The 19,994-nt window shown below is 44.3% G+C and overlaps 1 protein-coding gene across 4 annotated transcripts in view; it reads left to right on the forward strand.

Annotated features, from left to right (window-relative positions):
• The window catches only part of ABHD11 (abhydrolase domain containing 11), a 134,851-nt gene that overhangs the window by 80,628 nt on the left and 34,229 nt on the right, over nt 1-19,994 (forward strand). For 3 of the 4 annotated variants that reach the window (XM_069226841.1, XM_069226843.1, XM_069226842.1), the window contains exon 6: nt 19,511-19,632. The exons of the other annotated variant lie outside the window; for it this stretch is intronic. In XM_069226841.1, the coding sequence (XP_069082942.1) occupies nt 19,511-19,632 (122 nt within the window). The remainder of the gene's footprint in view (nt 1-19,510; nt 19,633-19,994) is intronic. 4 annotated transcript variants of the gene reach the window in all.

The following is a 19,994-nucleotide window of genomic DNA, read 5'->3' on the forward strand; positions in this document are numbered from 1 at the left end:
CCAAACAGGGGATTATGAGATGGATATCCTGGGCAATTGATTATTGTCATAAGGCTGCAGGAAAACCCCTGCGCAGGCCGACACATGTGCATTCTACAAGAGTGGTTGCAGCATTCACAGTGTTCTTCGCGGGTGTGCCCATCCAGGACATTTGCACAGCAGCCACCTGAAGGTGCACGCACACTTTTGCACAGCAGTATTGCTTGGAGGAAACGTCACAGGGTGATGTAGCAGTGGGACAAGCGGTGCTGCAACATTTGTTCAAGTAACGGTCCTTTTTTTCCCTCCAACCCAGTATAGCTTCTGCATATTGTATAATAATGTTTTCTTCCCTTGACAATACACTGTTTGTTGTTTAGCACTGTGTACTAATTGTTTGCATAACAATTGATCGTTTAAAGTTCTCTTTTTCCATTCATACTATTTCTTCTATCAATTAATATAGTAATGTTTATCATACAGTGTGTTTCACTACTGCTTGCTTTTCTGATTCAAGCATGTGAATCTATGAAAATCCAATACTGGAGTAAGAAAATTAGTTACTTACCTGTAACTGTAGTTCTTCAGTATCTATCCGGCCCATAAAACCAAGGACTACAAGGTATGTTGCACGTTTTTGACTGAGACTCTAAAGGACGGTAAAGGACGACTGCTTCTATGCCTCCAGGAGCTAAAAACCAGAGATCATCCTCTCTCTGACAGTGGGAGTGATACGTTATCTATATCCTCTCAGAAGACGCCTATTAAAAGACCTAAAGATGAGTCAACAGCTCATTCATCTGATGAACCACCTAAGAAGGCCAGAAAGTCTTCTCAGGCTTCTTATAGACACCACAGTCCATCCAAGTCCCCTCACAAGAGTGGCCTCCCTTCAAAACGTAAAGAGAAAAAGACTGCTTCCGACTCACCAAAGAGATCTCAAAGATTGACCTCTGAGCTTCCAACACCTCCACCTCAGTTGAAACACACTTTTAAAAAGCATTAATCTGCTCCTCAGACAGATGGCTCGTCCATGACATCGCTGTCGGTGAGAAAATCATCTTTGACTACCCCATTGAAGACCAGGGTTGTGACGGCGTCTACAGCTAACGCTATTACACTCTCAGTGGTGGCATCTTTGACGACATCATAGTCGACCAGCTGTACACCTATTTCGTTGACAGTGAGGATTACTTCCTTTTCGCCAATCCCGTTGACGGCAGCACTTCTGTCAACAAAGACTCACCCGTCTACGATAACACCACTGTAGACGATGACTCTGTCAAGGACACCACCAGTATCGACGATGACACCGACGTCGACAGTGAGCGCCCCATCAATGGTACTTACCCTGTCGACGCTGACACCATCGTTGTCGAAGAAATTAAAACCTTCTTTTCTGAACCTTGCATTATCGACAACTTCGTAAACGACGACTTTGATAACTGTCAAACCTATGGGAAAACACAAAAGTCAGAAATTGATCACACTTGCTCATACCTCGCCTAGTAAAGTGCCTTCACTACTGTCCTCCCATGTCCTGGATGAAGACTCTGAAGACAATAGTCTTTTTGGTGCTGCAGGTAGCCCGTCAGAACTGAATGTTAAATATCAAGACTATTCTGATGAGGGGGAAGGCTATGATCAAGAGTTCTATGCGACACAAGAACACTTTCGACAACCCCTGCAGTACCAAGAAGACATGATATGCATTCCATCTGTTTTAGTTGCAGACCTGCAACGGATGCCATCAGACTATAAGAAAAGATTCCCTCCTGAGATCCTGCTCAACGCAGCCCCACTCCAGAAATTTCAGTTCCGCCTCAGCCTTCCATTCTGCCACATACACAACAGTTGCCTTCTGCCCCACTGTTACCACATTCTCCGCAGATGCCACAAGTAGTTGACCCCACATCATCTGAGGGAGAGAGAGAAGATGGTGGGCTCCAGGGCTGTAACAATGAATGGGATGATTACATATTACCAACACCCCCATCTTCGTCACCAATACCAGTTGACTCTCATCCACAGGATATAGGAAGATTCCACAGTATCTTGGAAAGAGCCGCCCTTCCTTTCAATCTTCTGCTCCCCACAAGGAACCTTTCTGAAAAACTGTCAGGGCCATGCCCATTATTGATTATATTTGGGAAGAGGGCTTAAAGGTGATGCGCAATCCAGCCTCAGTTCCAGCAGCGTTGCCCCTACTCGATTGAAAAAATATAAGGCCCCGGATCACGCACCAGCCTGCCTAACAGGTCATCCCAAACCTTAATCTTTCCACAGCACTATCAGCAGGTGAGTAGATGCCTCAACAACATTGGGAAGTTTTTTTCAGCTATGTCGGCACTCAAAGTCAGAGCTGCAAATGCGCTTGCTCTACTTAGTAGATATGATCATCAGCTATGGTGCAATATTGCTCTGTATTTAGACTAGCTTCCAGACAACATTAAAAGGGAGGCCAAGAAAACACACATCTTCAGAGGTCATCGATTATGCGATGGATATCACTACTACCAGATTTAGGCAGCTGGCTGGAACAGTGGTTTTACGCATCAAGGCTGGCTCTAAGCTACCTTGTTCAGGCTAAAATACTGGGCCTACCCTATGACAGACAGGTTCACTACTGTTATACCAAGGCACACCGCCGTAGTCAATAAGGTCCATTTCTTGGTATGCTGTATCAATCAAAGTTCAAAACGCATGTTTATACGTAGCAGGTTTATTCATCCAGTGCATGATAAATCCAATGAGCATCAGCCAAGACGTGTTTTGTCAACAAGACTTTCTCAAGGCAAAATAATATGTTACAATGTAATGTCCCAGAAATGTTGCAAGATGGACAGCATCGAGAAAACGCAAGAGTAATAGGTTGTTGTGCCCAATTACTGACAGAAAATGAGTATTTACTGTAGTTATGGCCTTGATAAGCCATCACAGGTTTGTGCCGCGTGATATAGGAAGTAAGTAAAACCAAGGCTTATCAAGGCCATAACTACCGTAAATACTCATTTCTTGGCTGCCAGGCTGATTTTTCACATACCTAGGCAATGTCACGTCAAGACTGGTTGCATCATTTTTAAAGTCCTATACAAGAGCAGTGTTTGTTTCGGCTCGTCTTCAAAAATACTCACCCATTTGCAATTTAAGATCCTCTCGTCTGAACCTTCTTGCCATTCACGTCTTTAAAAAACAGAGGCTTGGTGGTAGCAGGTTTTTCGTTTTGGTCCCCGTATAGGGAATTCCTTGCCATTAGAAATTAGATTACCCCCCCTGCTACATTTTGATTCAGATGACTCCTAAAACATGGCTTTTTAAACAAGCATATGACAAGGTTAAGGACATTGTATTGGTTGGTTCTGTTACCCTAGCGCCAAAAAAACAGCTGGTGTACTTGCGCTCTTAAAAATATTTTTAACATAAACAGAGATCTTCATTATTAGGCTTAAGCACTGAATTGTCCAGTCCACGTGCAGGATTCTATAGCAAGTAAAAAACAATTATATATGTGTGTGTGTTAAAAAATTAAAAATACACTGCACTACACTATATTTTACAAATATATGGCCAGATGTATCAAGACATTTTGCATTCGCAAACAGGTGCGAATCGCAAGATTCCACAGTTTGTGAATGCAAAATCGCCTTTCACAATGTATGAAAGGCATTGCAGTGCAATTGTAGGGAATCACAATTTTTAGCGATTCCCTAAAATTGCGACTCCGAGTAGAGAATCGCAATTTGTGATTCCCTAAATAGGAAATTGAAAATAGGGAATACCTATTTGCGATTACCTGTGCACATGTTATCATGCATTTCCTAAATGCGAACTGGTCATTTAGGAAATTAAATTACCACCAACTCCAAGTTGGTGGTGACGATGTGCAATTTTAAATTTTTTATATAAAATGCATTTTTTTAAAGTGCCATGTAGGTCACTCATGCCCCTAGGGCATGTGTGCGCTTTACATGTGCTCATTTTTCTTGGGGGGGTGCATCAAATGGGGCCTTAGGCCCCCAGCATCCTTGGATTTGCATTACCTTCAGGCCCACAGGGATGAATGGAGTCCCATTCCCAATAGCGATTCCCTAATGGCGATTGCAAATTTTAAGAAATTCCTATTAGGAAATTGCAATTTTTTGTACATACCATTTTGCATTTCTCAAATAGCGATTTCTTAAAATTCGCTACTTAGGAGATGCTAAACAGTACTTTGATACATCTGGCCCATAGTTCCCTACAGTGATTTTTCATTTTGTAACATATGTAAATCTTCACAAAAAAAGTTTATGGAGTATCGCGGTAATACCTATTAATTACCACACTACTTAGAAAAATTAAAACAACAATGCACAGTTCTCCATAAACTGCTTTAAACATATTTATTACCATTTTAATAAAGTTGTAATAGGTAGGGAACAACAATAACACCATTATGCCTTCTTCATGCGCTGCCTATATCCTTCTATATTATATTGTACCAACTAAAATAATAGCATTTACAATAACACTTGTGACATCACAAATCACATCATTTGTGAGAACAGAGTGCATGATAGACTGGCTAGTCATAGTTAATATAGTGTGGCTACCGAGCTCAATATACTGTGTATCGAGGTGCGCAAGTTAAAATATTCTGTAATTGTTGTGTAAGTTATAAATTAAAGGTATAAGTAAAAGTTAGAATTTAGCATTCTTATATGGTTTAAGTTGTGGAACATTTTGCCCGGGCTGTAGAGAGAGATAGGTCCTGAGGACAGATCATGGAGTGTAGTTTAAGTTTGCTTTTCTCTAAAGAATTAAGTTCTAGTAATTTAAAGGTGGTGCATAAATTATAAAATCAAGGTATACCTATGACATTACAATTTGTAATGTTTGTGTAGTGAAGTGTTTTAACTATAACAAAGGTTTAACCTTTCATTGAATATATTATGAATGCAGACCTTTCAGACCTAATCTTCTTTTTTTTTTTCTTCTTTTGTTTATAGAAAAAAGCATTTTTAGACAGATGCATCCTATTAAAATCTATGAAAAACTTTGTTGGTCAAATTTCCTTAAGTTTCTGTTGTTTTTTTTCTTAACAATTTTTAATTAAAAAAAAGGATCACTAAGTAATAACAGTGATAGGAAACTCTTTCACAAAGCCTTTTTAAATAAATACAAACATGTTAGGATAATGTAGAAAGATAGGATGCAAACTTGAGGTGCTGGAATACTTAAACAGCACCCTTAAGTGCAGTACCAACCAGTAACCCAATATGCTATGTCATTGACAATCAAGCCAGTTCTTTTTCCAGCTCTGGGAAACAGTATCTTGGAGCACTTACCTCAGCCTTTCTTGGCTTGTTAAGCCTTTCCAAACCTTGATCTTTGTGATTCACTCAACATCGGTTAGTAGTGGGTCCCTTCATTTTCTCACAGGAATGATTTTCCTTCTTTACACATTATGCCATCACTTTTTGTGAAATGCCCTTCCTGTTATAGGAAGGCACAGTCAAACGAATATGGCCTCTGCGTCATTTGTTTGCCTAAAGATCTAATTCTTGGAAAGTGCCAGCACTACTGGAAGTCTGGGAGGTCTTTCCAAGACATGCAGAAGATTCTATTGAATGTCTTGCAAGAAGATCTGGCAAAGCAACAGGAGTCAACCTCAGGAAGATTTGGTGAGCAAGGAGAAGGGTCTCCTTCTACCCAGCCTCAGTCTTCAGTCTCTGAACACTCCCAAAGAAGGAGTCCACAAAGAGGCATGAACTTGGAAAACTGCACTTTCCCAGTCAACCTTGAGATCCATGATGTCAAGAACAGGAACAGTAGTGACTTGTTTGCTGTTGAGAGCAGATGCTCTGCTGAGCCACACATCAAAGTGCTATGCACCATCAGTACATGGCTCAATGTTGAAGGCACTGGTCCATTTATCTCAAAGACAATATCATCAATGAAACCTCCATATATGCCGACTGCCTCGGTACAACTGTCTGCAGAGTGGGTCTGCTAGTTGAAAAAGAGTAGGTTGCCAGATATGTCAGATTCAACGTATTCACTGGCTTAAATGCCTTTGCTTAAGGTTACTTCTCTGGTTTTCACCTCTCCTTCTCCATCAAGGTTCATGCCACCTTATTTTCCACCAGCCTTGCCACAGGCCCTACCACCTTCTGTTACACCAGTTTTTACTAGCTCAGCCTGCGTCTCAGCATTCTGCAGTACCTGTTACTGTGAGGCCATGCATTAAGAGTCCTGACAAGGTCAAAATATGGTGACATGAGTCATTCCAAATGTTCACATTCACACTGCCTCAAACACTTAAGAAGAAAGATTTGGATGCTTCTGCATTGTTACTCTCCAAGAACAGTCAGGTGTACTTCTTTATCTTCCTTTTCCTCCATTACAGGACATACACTAATCTTAAGAGTCTCCAACATCTAAAGTGCCCCCCATTTATGATACTTGCATGTTTTTATGAGATACTGGGGAGAGGCTGTACAAAAATTAGCATACCAGTGCATGTACCCTAGTCCTCTACTTGAGTAATACATCATCATTTAGGGCCTGATTTAGATCTCGTCGTATGTAATACTCCTGTCTGCCGTATTACAATCTCCATAGGATATAAAGGGATCATAATACGATGGACGGGCTATCCGACATGTTTGTTACGGAGTATTCCCCGCCATCAAGAACTAAATGAGGCCCTTAGTCTCTAGAACTCTCCTTGCTTTAGTTCTAGAGGTGCTTTAGAACAAGCCATGCAACTTTTTCTTATTTCTTCCTCTGCCCAACTATGCTCCTTCCAGACCTCTCCAAAAAATGCAGGCCTCTGGATCAAGATCCACCATTCTTGTGTGTAGATCGGCACCCGATTCAGGGATTGCCTCAGCAGGCAGAAGTATCATGCCATAGCTCCTACTTCTACAGTGCCTCCAGATCAAGAGAGCAGGCCTATGGACTCCTAGGCAGAAAGATGTTTGTAACCACAATGAAAGTTGCAATTACCACTCCCTTTTTGGGGAGATACAACAGATTTCTCTGAGATTCGCTTAAACGTTTTCACGTTCTACGAAGTAGGTAGCTAACCACAAAGTTCCCCATGAGAGAATGTCTGACTTTAATCAAGTTATTAATGCGGAAGCAGATTTTTTAGAATTGATATCACACTGCTACTGCCGTGATTTGACATTGAGAAGAGAGACATTGTGACAGAGCTTAAACCAGAGGTATAAAGTTTTAACTCTCCTTTCTTAGGCAATACGCATGCAGATGCCAAGATACAGCATATTGAAACAGAAATGGAGGCAATTAAAGCAGCTTCTCTTAAAAACAAGAAGGAATTCTGAAAACATCATTATAAGTCCTTCAACAGACAATATTTTCCATGCAGGGTATTACCCCTCAGAGGCTCTAGCAGCAACAGATATAGCCAAATTGTAGGAAAGTAGCACCTTTCTGGGAAAGTTACCCCCACTTTTTGCCAGATGTCAATGTGTTCAGACTGTAGTACACTGGGAATCTGTTAACCAGGACCCCGGTGTCAGTGCAGTCTCCCCTAAATTTAGTTGTAAGGTAACTTTTACACCCCATAATTGGCATACTGGTGCACCCATGTTACTCCCTGGTATATGGTACTTTAAGTACCCAGGGCATTGGTACACAAAGGGTCCACCTTGGGCTGAAGCATGTATTGTGCCACCCATGAGGGCCCATGAAAACTATGACTACAGGCCTGCCATTGCAGCCTGTGTGGAATGGTGCATGCCCCTTTCAGCCCAGATATAAGGTTTGCCTTAAATCATGGTCACTACACTCTTACCCTGTAAGCCACCCATAAGGAAGGCCCCTTAGCCCAAGGGCAGGGTGCATTGTTCTAAGTGTGAGGGCTACCTGGCATGAGAAGTTGTGCCCCTACAAACCCCAGACTCCATTTCCTGGGCTTTGTAAGTGTGGGGAAGCCATTTAAAAGTATGTAGTAGACACTGGTCAACACGAATGATCCAACTACATAAAGGATTCCCTGAACATAGGCATGTTTGGTATCAAACATGTTGGAATAGTGCAACTACACCAATTCCAGTGCTGGTAGCATGATACCATGCATTTTGGGGGTTCCCTAGGGGATCCCCCATGCCTGCCTTTACAGCCTTGCAGGGTCTGCATGCCAGCCCTTGCTGCTGCCGACCCCAAACGTTGTTCTGCCCTCCTGCTGAGCCTAACGCGGGCAGGGGAAGGCAGGACAAAGGATTTTCTGTAGGACAGAGGTGTGAAAACCTCTTTTTTAGAAATAGGTGTCTCTGGGGTGGGGGTGCCTCTGAGCACCACCAGACTGCTTTGAAGGACACATTTGGTGCCCTCGCATAAACCGGTTTGCATCAGTACAGGAACCCCCGGTTTGCACTCTGGTGCGAAACCGCACAAAGGACAGGGGAGTAACCACCCCCCTGTCCAGCTCCTCCCCTAGGCAGGTGCACAGAGCTCTGCCAGGTGCTCATTTGATTCTCACATCTTGGAAATAAGATGAGCAGAGGCCCCTGGGAGCATCTGACTGGTTAGTCCAGCTGGGTGACGTCCCTGACCCCCTCTGATAGGTGGGACACTGCAGTAAGTGTTCAGCCCCCTTCCTGGGTTACTTAAGGGCTCCCCTGAGGGTGGGACCATAGATTTGTCTGCAAGACTTCAGGAACCATCTGCAAGTCCTCTCTGCTTGACACTTCTGCAGCCTGGACACCGGAACCACTGCTGTTCTTTGCTGGAACCAGAAACAAGACTATACCCAGTAGCAGGGCTCCTACCTCATCTGTGTTTCAAAGTTCTGCAAAGACTTCTCCAACCCTGTGACCGTGCATTCTCCAGACGCAATGGGACTCTGCCTGCACTTAGGAAAGCAAGAAGGAATCTCCCTTGAAGTGAAGGAGTCACTCCCCTCCATCTGCAGGCATCTCAGTAACGACAACCGGCTTGTGGATCCTGCTGTCCCAGGGACTCTCCAAGGCTGCTCAACACAGGTGGTGGTTCTGTGGCTTTTCAGAGGTCTGACCTATCTTCCTTGCAACTGGGAAGTTTGTGGTCCCTCGCTGGAGCTGCTTGGCTGGAACCCCTGTGCACTGTGTCTATTTGTCGTTGCCAAGGCTTGTTGGCTATTCAGCCCGAAGACCTCCTACCTCCAAGAAACCCCTGCCTCCAGCACTCTCCAGCTCCAAGAACAACGTCCTCTCTGAAATTCCTCTGACGTGTGCATCCCTTTTTGCTGTGCTGCTGAGGCCTCCCTTTGACTTCTTGTGCCCGCTGCCAGAGGGTCCTGCTGGGGTCTCCAATGATTCCTGCTGGCTCTCCTGCTTGCTGAGGGCTGGCCCTGACATACCTGCCAAGGTTGGATCATCTGGACCTTGCTGGGCCCCACAACTCCTGCAAACTCCTTGCAATGCTTCCTGCATTTCTCTAGGCTTGTTGGTGGTCCCACTGACTCCTCTGCAACTCACTAGTGGGCGTGCGACGGCTCTTGGACGACTCCTGAGGTCTTTCTGCATTGTCTGGACTCCCCAGCTGCATTTCTCCATCCTCCATTTGCCTCTAGGAAGCATCAACAAGAAGGGTGGGCATTGCCCCCTGCACTGCCTGGGCACCTCTGGGTGGTCTAGGCTCTGGCCCCTCTCTCCTTAGGTCCTCTTCTTCTGGAATCCATGCCTGGGTTCCACCATCCTGGTCCATGGGTCGTAACAGCAGTGGGCCAACCGAGATCCCCATTGACTTCACCGGGAGGTTCCAAAACAACTTCACCTCTATGCACCTGGTTCCCTGTTGTAGGTACTCCACTGTTCTGGGTATCCACGGGTGGGGGCACTATCCAACTTCCCTTGTCCTTAAGGGTTTCCTCGGGGTCCTCTAGAAAGCTTCCTAAAATGCGAAAACTCCAACCGCGACTTACCCATGTTAGCCTGTGTACTCTGACCCTTGATTTCTACTCTGCATACAGGCACTTGGGTAATCCTACCTACTTACTTTTGGGGTTTTAGTACTTCCCCAGTATTAAGGGTTCTTAAGTGGTTGTGTGGGTTGGGAGTGATTTTCACATACTATGTTTTTTACTATATGGTTTCCCTCCCTCCCATCCCCCTCTCTCCATACGGACCCATGTTATTTTATGTGTTTACTTACCTTTTGCTAAGTATATTTTTCTATGACCATATCTCTGATTAGGAGATATACCAAAGTTAGTCCTAGAGTGTGTTATAAGAAATATTACGTATTTTTCTAGAAATGGTGTGGTTCTTTCTTGTGTGTACTGCCAGGAATTACCCTTTACCTCAGGCTCTGCCTCTGACAATGTCCTAGAGGACTCGGAGGAGCCTTTAAGGACAACCCTGGGACTGGAGAGGGAGGTACTTACAGTACAGAATGGGGTCACCTAGGTAGGTCCACTCTCACTCCCCCGGGAGGGTCCAAAGCATTCCCAGGAGGAATAGATCCTCCTCCACATCATACTCACTATCGTCAGCATCCTGTGCCAAGACTACCTACTCTAATCACTCAGAAGAAGGGTTACCACCTGCTCAGGTTTGAGAAAACTAAGCTGAAGCCGAAAAGGGAGCAGCTGGCTCTGGAAAGGGAGGCACTAGAGATGGAGAGGAAGAATTTGGGGTTAGAACACCATGGTGGCAATACAAGAGACTCCAGAGTCAGAGAGGAACACTTTGATTCTAAGAATCTCAGCAGGATAGTTCCCCCTTACAAATCTGGAGATGACATCCACTAATGGGTAACTGCTCTGGAGAGGGCCTGTAAAGTCCAAAAGGTCTCCTGAGGCAGTGGGCAGCTATCCTGTGGCTCTCCTTTGCAGACAAAGAGACAAACCTTTGGCAATAAGGGAAGAGGATGCAGATAACTACCAAGTTTTGAAAGAGGCATTGATAGATGGGGTTGGGCTTACTGCTGAGGAATACAGGATTAAGTTCAGGAAAACCCAGAAGGAGTCCTCTCAAAACTTGGTTGATTTTGTTGACTGTGCAGTTAAGGCTCTGGAAGGCTGGCCACATGGTCATGGACAACCAGACAAAGCCATTGTATTAATGTTTTTCTTAAAATGAAGGGGGGAAACAAAAGGGAGTAAAAAACTACAATGACCCACAAACACCATTCACCCTCCTGTGCTTTACACCAATAACTCTTAGCCATACTCAATAGCAGCCACGCTAGAGTATAACAATGCTGAAACATATTGGCTAAGCCATAGGTGAGACTTATTAGAAATGCCAATACATATTTTAATTTACAGTACCTCTGTACTGCTGCAGGACCAACCGTTCATATATATATATTTTTTTAATCCTTTCTAGCCCACATTGATTACTTCTTTAAATACAAATTTGTCAATTGGCTGAACGTATTTACACCAAGTAACAAGTTTTAGTTCTAACTTTCTGCCAAATTTGGTAGAATTCAGGTCAGCTGTGTTTTCTTTATTGCTTCTGAAAATTTTGTATGGGAATTAACATGGGGAAATGACTGTCTGGGACCACTCCACCTCTTTTTCTCGATCTCCATAGGGCCGAACTCCCCAAACCAATCCGGGAAGGAGCTGAGGTGGAAGACTTTTTGGGGGAACATTTTGTGAGAATTAACCAAATGGTTCCAAAATAATTAGCTCCCCAAAAAAACTTCTCTTCCTATGGAAATTCTCACCTAACTTTAACTACACAGTTGTGACCGCCACTATGTAATGTGTGTGTATGTGTATATGTGTATGTATATGCAGATTCATTGCAAAAGAACAAAGGTTACAGAGACGTTATAGTTAGGTTCACGTTTTGATAACACACCCTCAGAAAGCAGTTATAGTTAAACTTATAGTTATACTTATGTTAAGAAACTATAACTTGTAGCCTAAAGTTACTTTCCAACAGGAGTTATAGTTTCTTCAGATAAGTATAACTATGACTGCTGAATTTCTGTGTTTTTGTGTGGGTAAAACGTAAACTTTACTATAACCTCCGTCTAACCTTTGTTTTTTTTAGTGAATTTCTATGTATTTTTAACCTAAAGTAATATACAAATAATGTACGTTAATACAACCATCGCCGTGCGCAATGGGGGCTAGCTGCCTCCCATCCCCCACATGCACCCAACACAGGTATTGTGTGTGAGTGTGTGAGTTTTTTATTCCTATTGGGCCTCGGACCACAGGTATCCGTGGATCAGCATCCCTAGATACAAATTCTTATTGCTATTTCTTTATTTACTCCAAAACTATGAACTGATACCCACCAAACAGCAAAACCAGATCTTTCTGGACTAAGATCTAGCTTTCTGCCAAAATTGGTGTAAGTCCATACAGTGGTTCGGGCTGTAGTCGTGTTCAAAAGTGCAAAATCCCTATAGACATAACATGGGGAAAAGTGTTTTGGGATTACCCCCTTTTTTCTCGGCACCCACTTGACAAATCATCCCGAAACTTTCCAGACAGCAGCTCAACTAACTTCCATACTAGTTTTTGAACATTTCATGAAGATTCGTCTAACAGTTTTAAAGTTATTAGCAAAACAAAAAATGCTTTGTCTTTGGGAAAGCTTATCACAGTAATGAACATTCTTCCTCTTGAGTAGAACTAGGATTAGAGGTAAGTAACGTTTCCATACAGCAATGCAAAGAAAAAAATGTTTGGGTGACATAATGCCTGACTTGAGGCACCTTGACATCTCTATAGAAATATACCCAAATATTGTGTTTTCGCATATAAAATGTGGCTAGTTTGTCCTTTCCATTTACCCTTTACAAATGCAGCAGTACAAGTTGTAGTAACAAAATCCATCCAGAAGAATGGTCAACTTAAAGTGAATTTTTTTGTCTGAAGCCACAAGGTAGCGGAGGTCGGACATGCAGGAGCTCCTCCGCCGCCAGCCACCAGATTCTGGGCCCCATTATGAGTTTGGCAGATGGAAACCTCTGTCTGCCAAACTCCCGAAAGGACGGCCACCACCTACGCAGTGACTTCCCCGCCGTAGCTATTATAGGTTCCCTGCTCGGTCGGCAGGCGGAAACCTTGGGTTTCCGACCGCTGGCCTAGCGGGAAACAGGTTACAACATTGTCTCCGGCTCATAATCAAGCCAGCAGCAATGCTGTAGCGAGCAGGGTGCAAAGCAGACAGTGAACACTGGGATGGTGCTGGGCAGGGGGACCCGTGCACTTCCCACATAACTTTTACATAGAGAATTTCAATACAAACATAATATATACATGTGTAACAGTCAATGCAGCTCCCCCACAGACCCCTGCCCCCATCACATCTTCAACAGGGCCATCCTAATCATCGCTCCCCAGCTCCGCTCCGTAATCAACAGCTCCTTCGACACCGCCTTTGGAGAAGGAGGCTAAAAATGCTTGATTTCTTGGAGGTTTTTTTTTTTAAACATACATTGAAAACTTCAAATAAAAGTGAAAACTTCCTGCAGTCAAAATAGAAGACAGAGAAAATGTAATCACTCTATTTTAAAAGAGAAAAAAACTGCATTTGAAATAAAGGAGCATTATTAGCCAATAGGATGCATGCAGGTTACAGCAGAACTAAAGATTTGGCACTGTGCCTTTAAGACCCTCAGCACCTCCAGTATCCCACCATGCCTCAGGGGTGAGAGTGAGGTGACAGTTGGCTTACAGTTAGGTCAGTTATTTTTTCTGGCTTCTGTGAGGATCCTGGAGCATTGAGCTCTAATTTTTCCGGTTATTTGGCCAGAAAAAGCACCTAGACTGGGTTTTTCTCTGATTTACTCGACGGTTCTTCATATTTCCTGAGTGGAAGGACAATTATTTTCTCACAAATATGCCTTCACTGTTTGTGAAATGTCCTTGTGGGAAAAAGAAGGCCCAGTCAGACCCACACTCTGTGTGCATAGTCTGTTTGCCTCAGAGTCACTGTCCTGACACCTGCAGACATTGCAAGAATCTGTCCAAAAGAACTCTCAAGGACAGAGAAAGGATTCGACTACATGGTCTGCATGAAAGGGAGAAGATTTCTAAAGACTCTTCTGCACAAAGGCGAGCCAGATCGACGTCGGCCTGTAGGAAGGTTCCTGTCTGTTCACCGTCAGCACCATCCCTTCCATCGTCACATCACTGGGTGTCGAAGAGCACACCGCCATCGACGGTGACTCAAGCGACATCGAAAGAAAAGACATCAAGGCTTCAACTCCCTCATTGGGGTAGTTCTCCGTCAACGGTTGCACAGCGATCGACGTAGAGCAGGTACATCAGTACTCACACGCCGTCAAAGGCTAATCGTCATCTGACGTCATCGGGGCATCCGCCGTCGAAGTCGACCTCAAGAGCTAGGTCGAGGTCCCCTCATTATGTGACATCGAGGCACTCGCCTGTCTGCACACCGCTCGATGTCAAGACATTCAACGTCGAGGCATATTCCTGCTCCGGACCACCGTTCGTCGTCGAAGCATGTGACATCGAGACCTGAGAAGATGGGCAGGTCTCGCTCAACGGCAGGAACTCATGGATCCCTGTTGACGGCAGCACAACATCGATCAACGTCGAGACAACCTTCTCCTGTAACATCTGTCTCGCAAAGGGCTTCTCTGCATACCAGCCCCCATCAAAAGTCACCTACAAATCCTGAGACTGGCCTTCTCCACCAAGACCCGGTAGTCACTGTTCAGAGTGACTCTTCAGGGGCATCTAGAGCTTCATCAGCAGGACACATATCACCTATAAACCTGTCTCCAAAGTGGTTGGAAAGCCTGAATAAAACACCAGCTTCTCCAGATTCTCAATACTCAAGACTTTACTCACCATCAGCTTCTTTGCCTTGTGCGCCCTCGCCATCAACACTCTCTGAACGTGCAAGACCTACTACTGACCAGCCCAATCCAAGACGTCAGCGCAGACAGTCAAGGGCATCCACAAGAAATAGGTCACGATCCAGGAGAAGGTCTAGATCTAGATCCTCTAGATCACGGCAAAGGCGGCGCAGATCTCCTTCATGGTCTACAGCATCGGAGTCTTCCATCAGAGACTACTCACCTACCTTGACTAACTCCCCTTCAGCAAGAGTATCACCAATTGACGAAATTACTACCTTCAACAAGGTTTTGGTCAGAGGGGCCCAAAAACTTAACATAGATGCTCCAGAGCCGACTACGTCATCGTCTTTGATTTTTGAGACCCTACATCAGCGTGCCTCCTCCAGGCAATTATTGCCTCTGGTTCCTGGTCTTTTACAGCTGGCTATGGACACATTTCTCACTCCGGCTACCCTACGCTCAGCCCTGGCTCAGATACTAAAGAAATATAAAGCCCCAGACCAGGATCCTTTGTTCCCTAGAGTCGACCCACCTCTGGACTCTGTGATTTTAGCTGCTGCCTGTAAAACTAATTCCATGGCGTCATCATCTACGGTCCCTCCAGATAAGGAGAGTAAACATTTGGATTCATTGGGCAGGAAAATGTGTGGCACTTCAGCAGCATACATGAAGGTCTCCAGTGCTTCTGCACTTTTGGGAAGGTTCGACCGTTGTTTGTGGGACTCTTTGAACAGGTTCGTTGATAAATTGCCTAGGGAAGATAGGCAAGATTTTCAGGAGATCCTGCAGGAGGGGAGTTTAGTATCCAACCAAGTTATTAGTGCTGCTGCAGACGGAGCAGATTTGGCTGCTCATGGCTACGCACATGGCATTTGTGCAAGGACGTCCTCATGGCTTCGCCTCACAGGGTTGAGGCAGGAAGCACAGCACCGCATCTTGATCCTTCCATTTAATGGAAACTCATTATTTGCATCTCACCTGATGAATTGGCGAGGATCAAATCGGAGGTAGACCCTATGAAAGCGGTGGACCTAGATAGGCAAAGAGAATCTAGAAGGAGGTACAGGCCTTATGACAAGCGCCCTTTTCAGCAGAGGGTTCAAGCCCCTCATTGGTCCCAGAGGCCTCAACAGAAACAAGGGCGACCTTTCTTTCAATCACGCAAAACTGCGAGATACCATGCTCCAAGTAGACCACATCAGTCTACCCCCAAGACAGCGTGAAAACAATGAGGATTCCCTTCCCCTAAACCTGTCCACCACTCCAGTGGGGGGAAGTATTACTAATTACGCTGACGAGCGGCACACCGTTACAAGAGACAAATGGGTGCTAAACATTGTATAGAATGGTTACTCTCTTCGGTTCAAATCTCCTCCACCTCCTCTGCCACCAACAAGGTCAGTGCCCGCTCACCACTCGGTACTACGAAAAGAAGTTTGCATCCTGTTGCAGAAAAGAGCGATAGAAAAGTTTCCATCCGCTTTACGAGGAAAAGGAGTGTATTCCCAATATTTTCTGGTAAAAAAGAAAGGCCAAGAAGGGGTCTTCAGACCCATTCTTGATCTAAGGCATGTGAACAGATACATCCGGAAAGAAAAATTCAGAATGCTGGCCCTTCATCAGATTTTCCCTCAGCTACATCGAGGAGCCTGGATGTGCTCCATAGACCAAAACATCGGAAATGTCTTCGGTTCGTAGTGGCATCACAAGACTACGAGTTCAAAGTGCTGCCCTTCTACCTAAAATCAGCCCCTCGGACATTCTCCAAATGTGTGGCAACAATAGCGGCAAGAACAAGAACAAGAAATAACTTTATTTATCCATACCTAGACGACTGGCTGCGCAAAGCCACCACCGCAGAGCAGACTGTAAACCATCTCAACCTGGTTCTGAATGCTTTCAGCTCTGTGGGTCTGCAGATCAATATCCAGAAGTCCACTCTCATTCCAACTTAGACGCTAGAAAGAGTGTATCCTTCGGAGGAACGACTATCATCAGTAACGAAGAAGTGCCACACTCTTCTCTACACTCTGAGGCCTACGGATCATCAAGTAGCATCTCTGTTGGGCCCCATGGTCTCCTGCATTTCCATTGTCCCAAACACCAGGCTGCATGTGAGACCTCTTCAGGAAGCTCTAGAGGATCAGTGGAATTAACAAACAGCCAGATGGGAGGACAGAATAACTCTTTCAACCGGGGCTCTAGCATCAGTGCAGTGGTGGATGCGCAGACATCACCTGTTGGTGGGGGCTCCTTTTCACCAGACCTCTCCTTCTGACACCCTGGTAACGGATGCATCACTACAGGGCTGGGGAGCTCATCTGGGCCCCCTCCAAGCTCAGGGCCTATGATCCAGCAAGGAACAGAGTTACCAAATCAACCTGCTGGAACTGAGAGTGGTCCATCTTTCTCTCAAGTCATTTGCCCCATTTATCAAAGGAAAGTCCTTTCTGGTCCAGACGGACAATACAACCTGGATGTATTATCTGAAGAGACAGGGGGGCACGAGATCTCGTTCTCTGTCTCGAGAGTCTCAAACCATCTGGCACTGGCCAATAACGAGGGGAATGTCTCTCACGGCAGTCCATCTTCCGGGACAGCAAAACTCAGAAGCAGATTTCCTAAGCAGAAGTCTAATAGACTCCCACGACTGGGTCCTTCAAGACGATGTCGTAGCAGACTTCTTCCAATGGTGGGGTCAGCCTCAATTAGATCTGTTTGCAGATGACGTAAACAAAAAATGCCCAGACTTCGCATCCAGGTTCTACCCTCTGGTGACGCAAGGGAATGCCCTGTTGATAGACTGGCCAGGGATATTTCTTTACGCCTTTCTACCGATTCCCCTGATACCTGCTGTAATCAACAAGTACGACAGGTCCAAAACCAGGATGATACTCATAGCCCCACAATGGCCTCGACAATACTGGTACACAGATCTCCAGTTGTCAGAGCAACATCACAAGAGGCTGCCGTGCAGAGCAGATCTCCTCCACAGATTAGGGGGGAAAATCCTACATCCCAACGTTCCCTTTCTGAGCTTGACAGCATGGCTCCTCAATTCCTGCAATATGGACATCTAGGACTCCTGCAAGAATGTATGAATATTTTAAAGGAGCCTAAAAGACCATCTACACAACGCTCCTATGCGTTCAAGTGGAAAAGGTTTTACATGTGGTGCCAGCAGCAGGATTACAATCCTATTTTGTTCCCAGGAGGAGGTTATCTTGCCTTGCCTGTTACATCTTGCGAAGTCAGGACTGCATTTTTCCTCTTTTAAGGTACATTTATCTGCCATTATAGCTTATCGTAAGTCCCCCTCTCAAAAATCTTTCTTTACTAGGCCAGTAGTTAAGGATTTCTTAGAGGGCTTGAAGAAGGTCTTTCCACTGATTCGGAAACCCTCACCTCAATGGGAATTGAATGTGGTCTTGTCTAGACTTATGGCCTCTCCTTTTGAGCCCATCCACAAAGCTTCTTTACAACACCTTACGTGTAAGACAGCTTTTCTGGTAGCCATTACCTCTGCTACAAGGGTCAGCGAGATTCAGGCTCTATGTTCGAGGGAACCCCTCACAGTTTTCCACGATAACAGGGTGGTTCTGAGAACACATCTATCGTTCTTGCCTAAGGTGGTGTCGGACTTCCACATTAACCAGACAATATCTCTTCCAACGTTTTTCCCTAAACCTGTTACTCCAGCGGAGAAAGCCTTGCACTCCCTGGACATTAAGAGGGTGCTCACATTTTACCTTGATAAGACTAAGTCAATCAGACAATCTGGTTGTCTGTTTGTTAACTATGGACATAAGAGGACAGGGAAACCTGCTTCAAAATAAACTATTTCTAGATGGATAGTTTCATGTTTTTTGACTGCTTACCAATTAGCTAACAAACAATTATCAGCTAAACCTAAGGCTCACTCCACGAGGGGGAAAGCGCCGACTGCAGCCGTTCTTAAGAATGTACACATCTCCGAGATGTGCAAGGCTGCCACATGGAGATCTGTAGATACTTTTACCAAGCACTACTGTATAGATTCAGATGCCAAAACAGACACTCAAGTGGGTCAGGCTTCTCTAAGAAATTTATTTGCATAGCATAAAGTTTTTCCTGCACTTCTATCATTCCGTCCGCAGGAGTTTGGGATGGGCTTGCTAATCTATTCAGTGTTTGACTATTGATGAGGATCCCCTGGAAGCGAAGGACAAGTTACCTACCTGTAAATCCTAGTTCTCTTCGAGGGGTATCCTCATCAAAGTCATAAACAACCCACCCTGCTCCCCGGACGTGATTTTTGGAAGTGCAAGACTACTTACTGGTCTATTCTATTTCTCCTATCCACTGACAAAAAGTACTGACCTAACTGTGAACCAACTGTCACCTCAATCTCACCCCTGAGGCATGGTGGGATACTGGAGGTGCTCAGGGTCTGAAAGGCACGGTGCCAAATTTTTACTTCTGCTGTGTTAACCTGCATGCATCCAATTGGCTAATAATGCTCCTTTATTTCCAATGTAATTTTTTCTCTTTTAAAATAGAGTGCTTACATTTTCTGTGTCTTCTATTTTGACTGCAGGAAGTTTTCACTTTTATTTGAAGTTTTCAATGTATGTTTTAAAAATAAATTATCAAAGAAATAAAGCATTTTTAGCCTGCTTCTCCAAATAGGCTGCATTGAATGTTGCACATGTATATATTATGTTTCTATTGAAATTCTCTTTGTAAATGTTATTTTTTTCAGAGGTATTTCATACATATACATGTGTGTTTTGTATGTGCTCCGGGGTCCCCGCACGTGGGCGGGAATATTCAGTGTTTATGACTTTGATGAGGATACCCCCGGAAGAGAACTAGTATTTACTGGTAAGTAACTTATCCTTCTACACTCTATTACATCATAACATACTGCATGCACTATCTAACTGTATAAGTGATGATTAACTACGCATCTCTCCTTCTTCCCAAACAAAATACTTATGCTCTAACAAGAATAACGAAAATTACAACTATAATACAAGGCACACATCCACTTACGCTAAATAGCAAATGTTGAACATATTAAACACGGAACCAGTAAGGTTTAATTATTATTCTAGGTATAGCCTGAGATTTGTCAGTCATTTTTCTTTTGATTAGACTGAGCATTCTCTCTTTCTTGTACGTAATTGTCATCAGATAATAGCATCTTATGTCTGACAGTTTCACATTCATCATCCATTTCCTTT

This window comes from Pleurodeles waltl, chromosome 3_2, assembly GCF_031143425.1.
Source record: "Pleurodeles waltl isolate 20211129_DDA chromosome 3_2, aPleWal1.hap1.20221129, whole genome shotgun sequence".
In the NCBI taxonomy this organism is placed as follows: Eukaryota; Metazoa; Chordata; class Amphibia; order Caudata; family Salamandridae; genus Pleurodeles; species Pleurodeles waltl.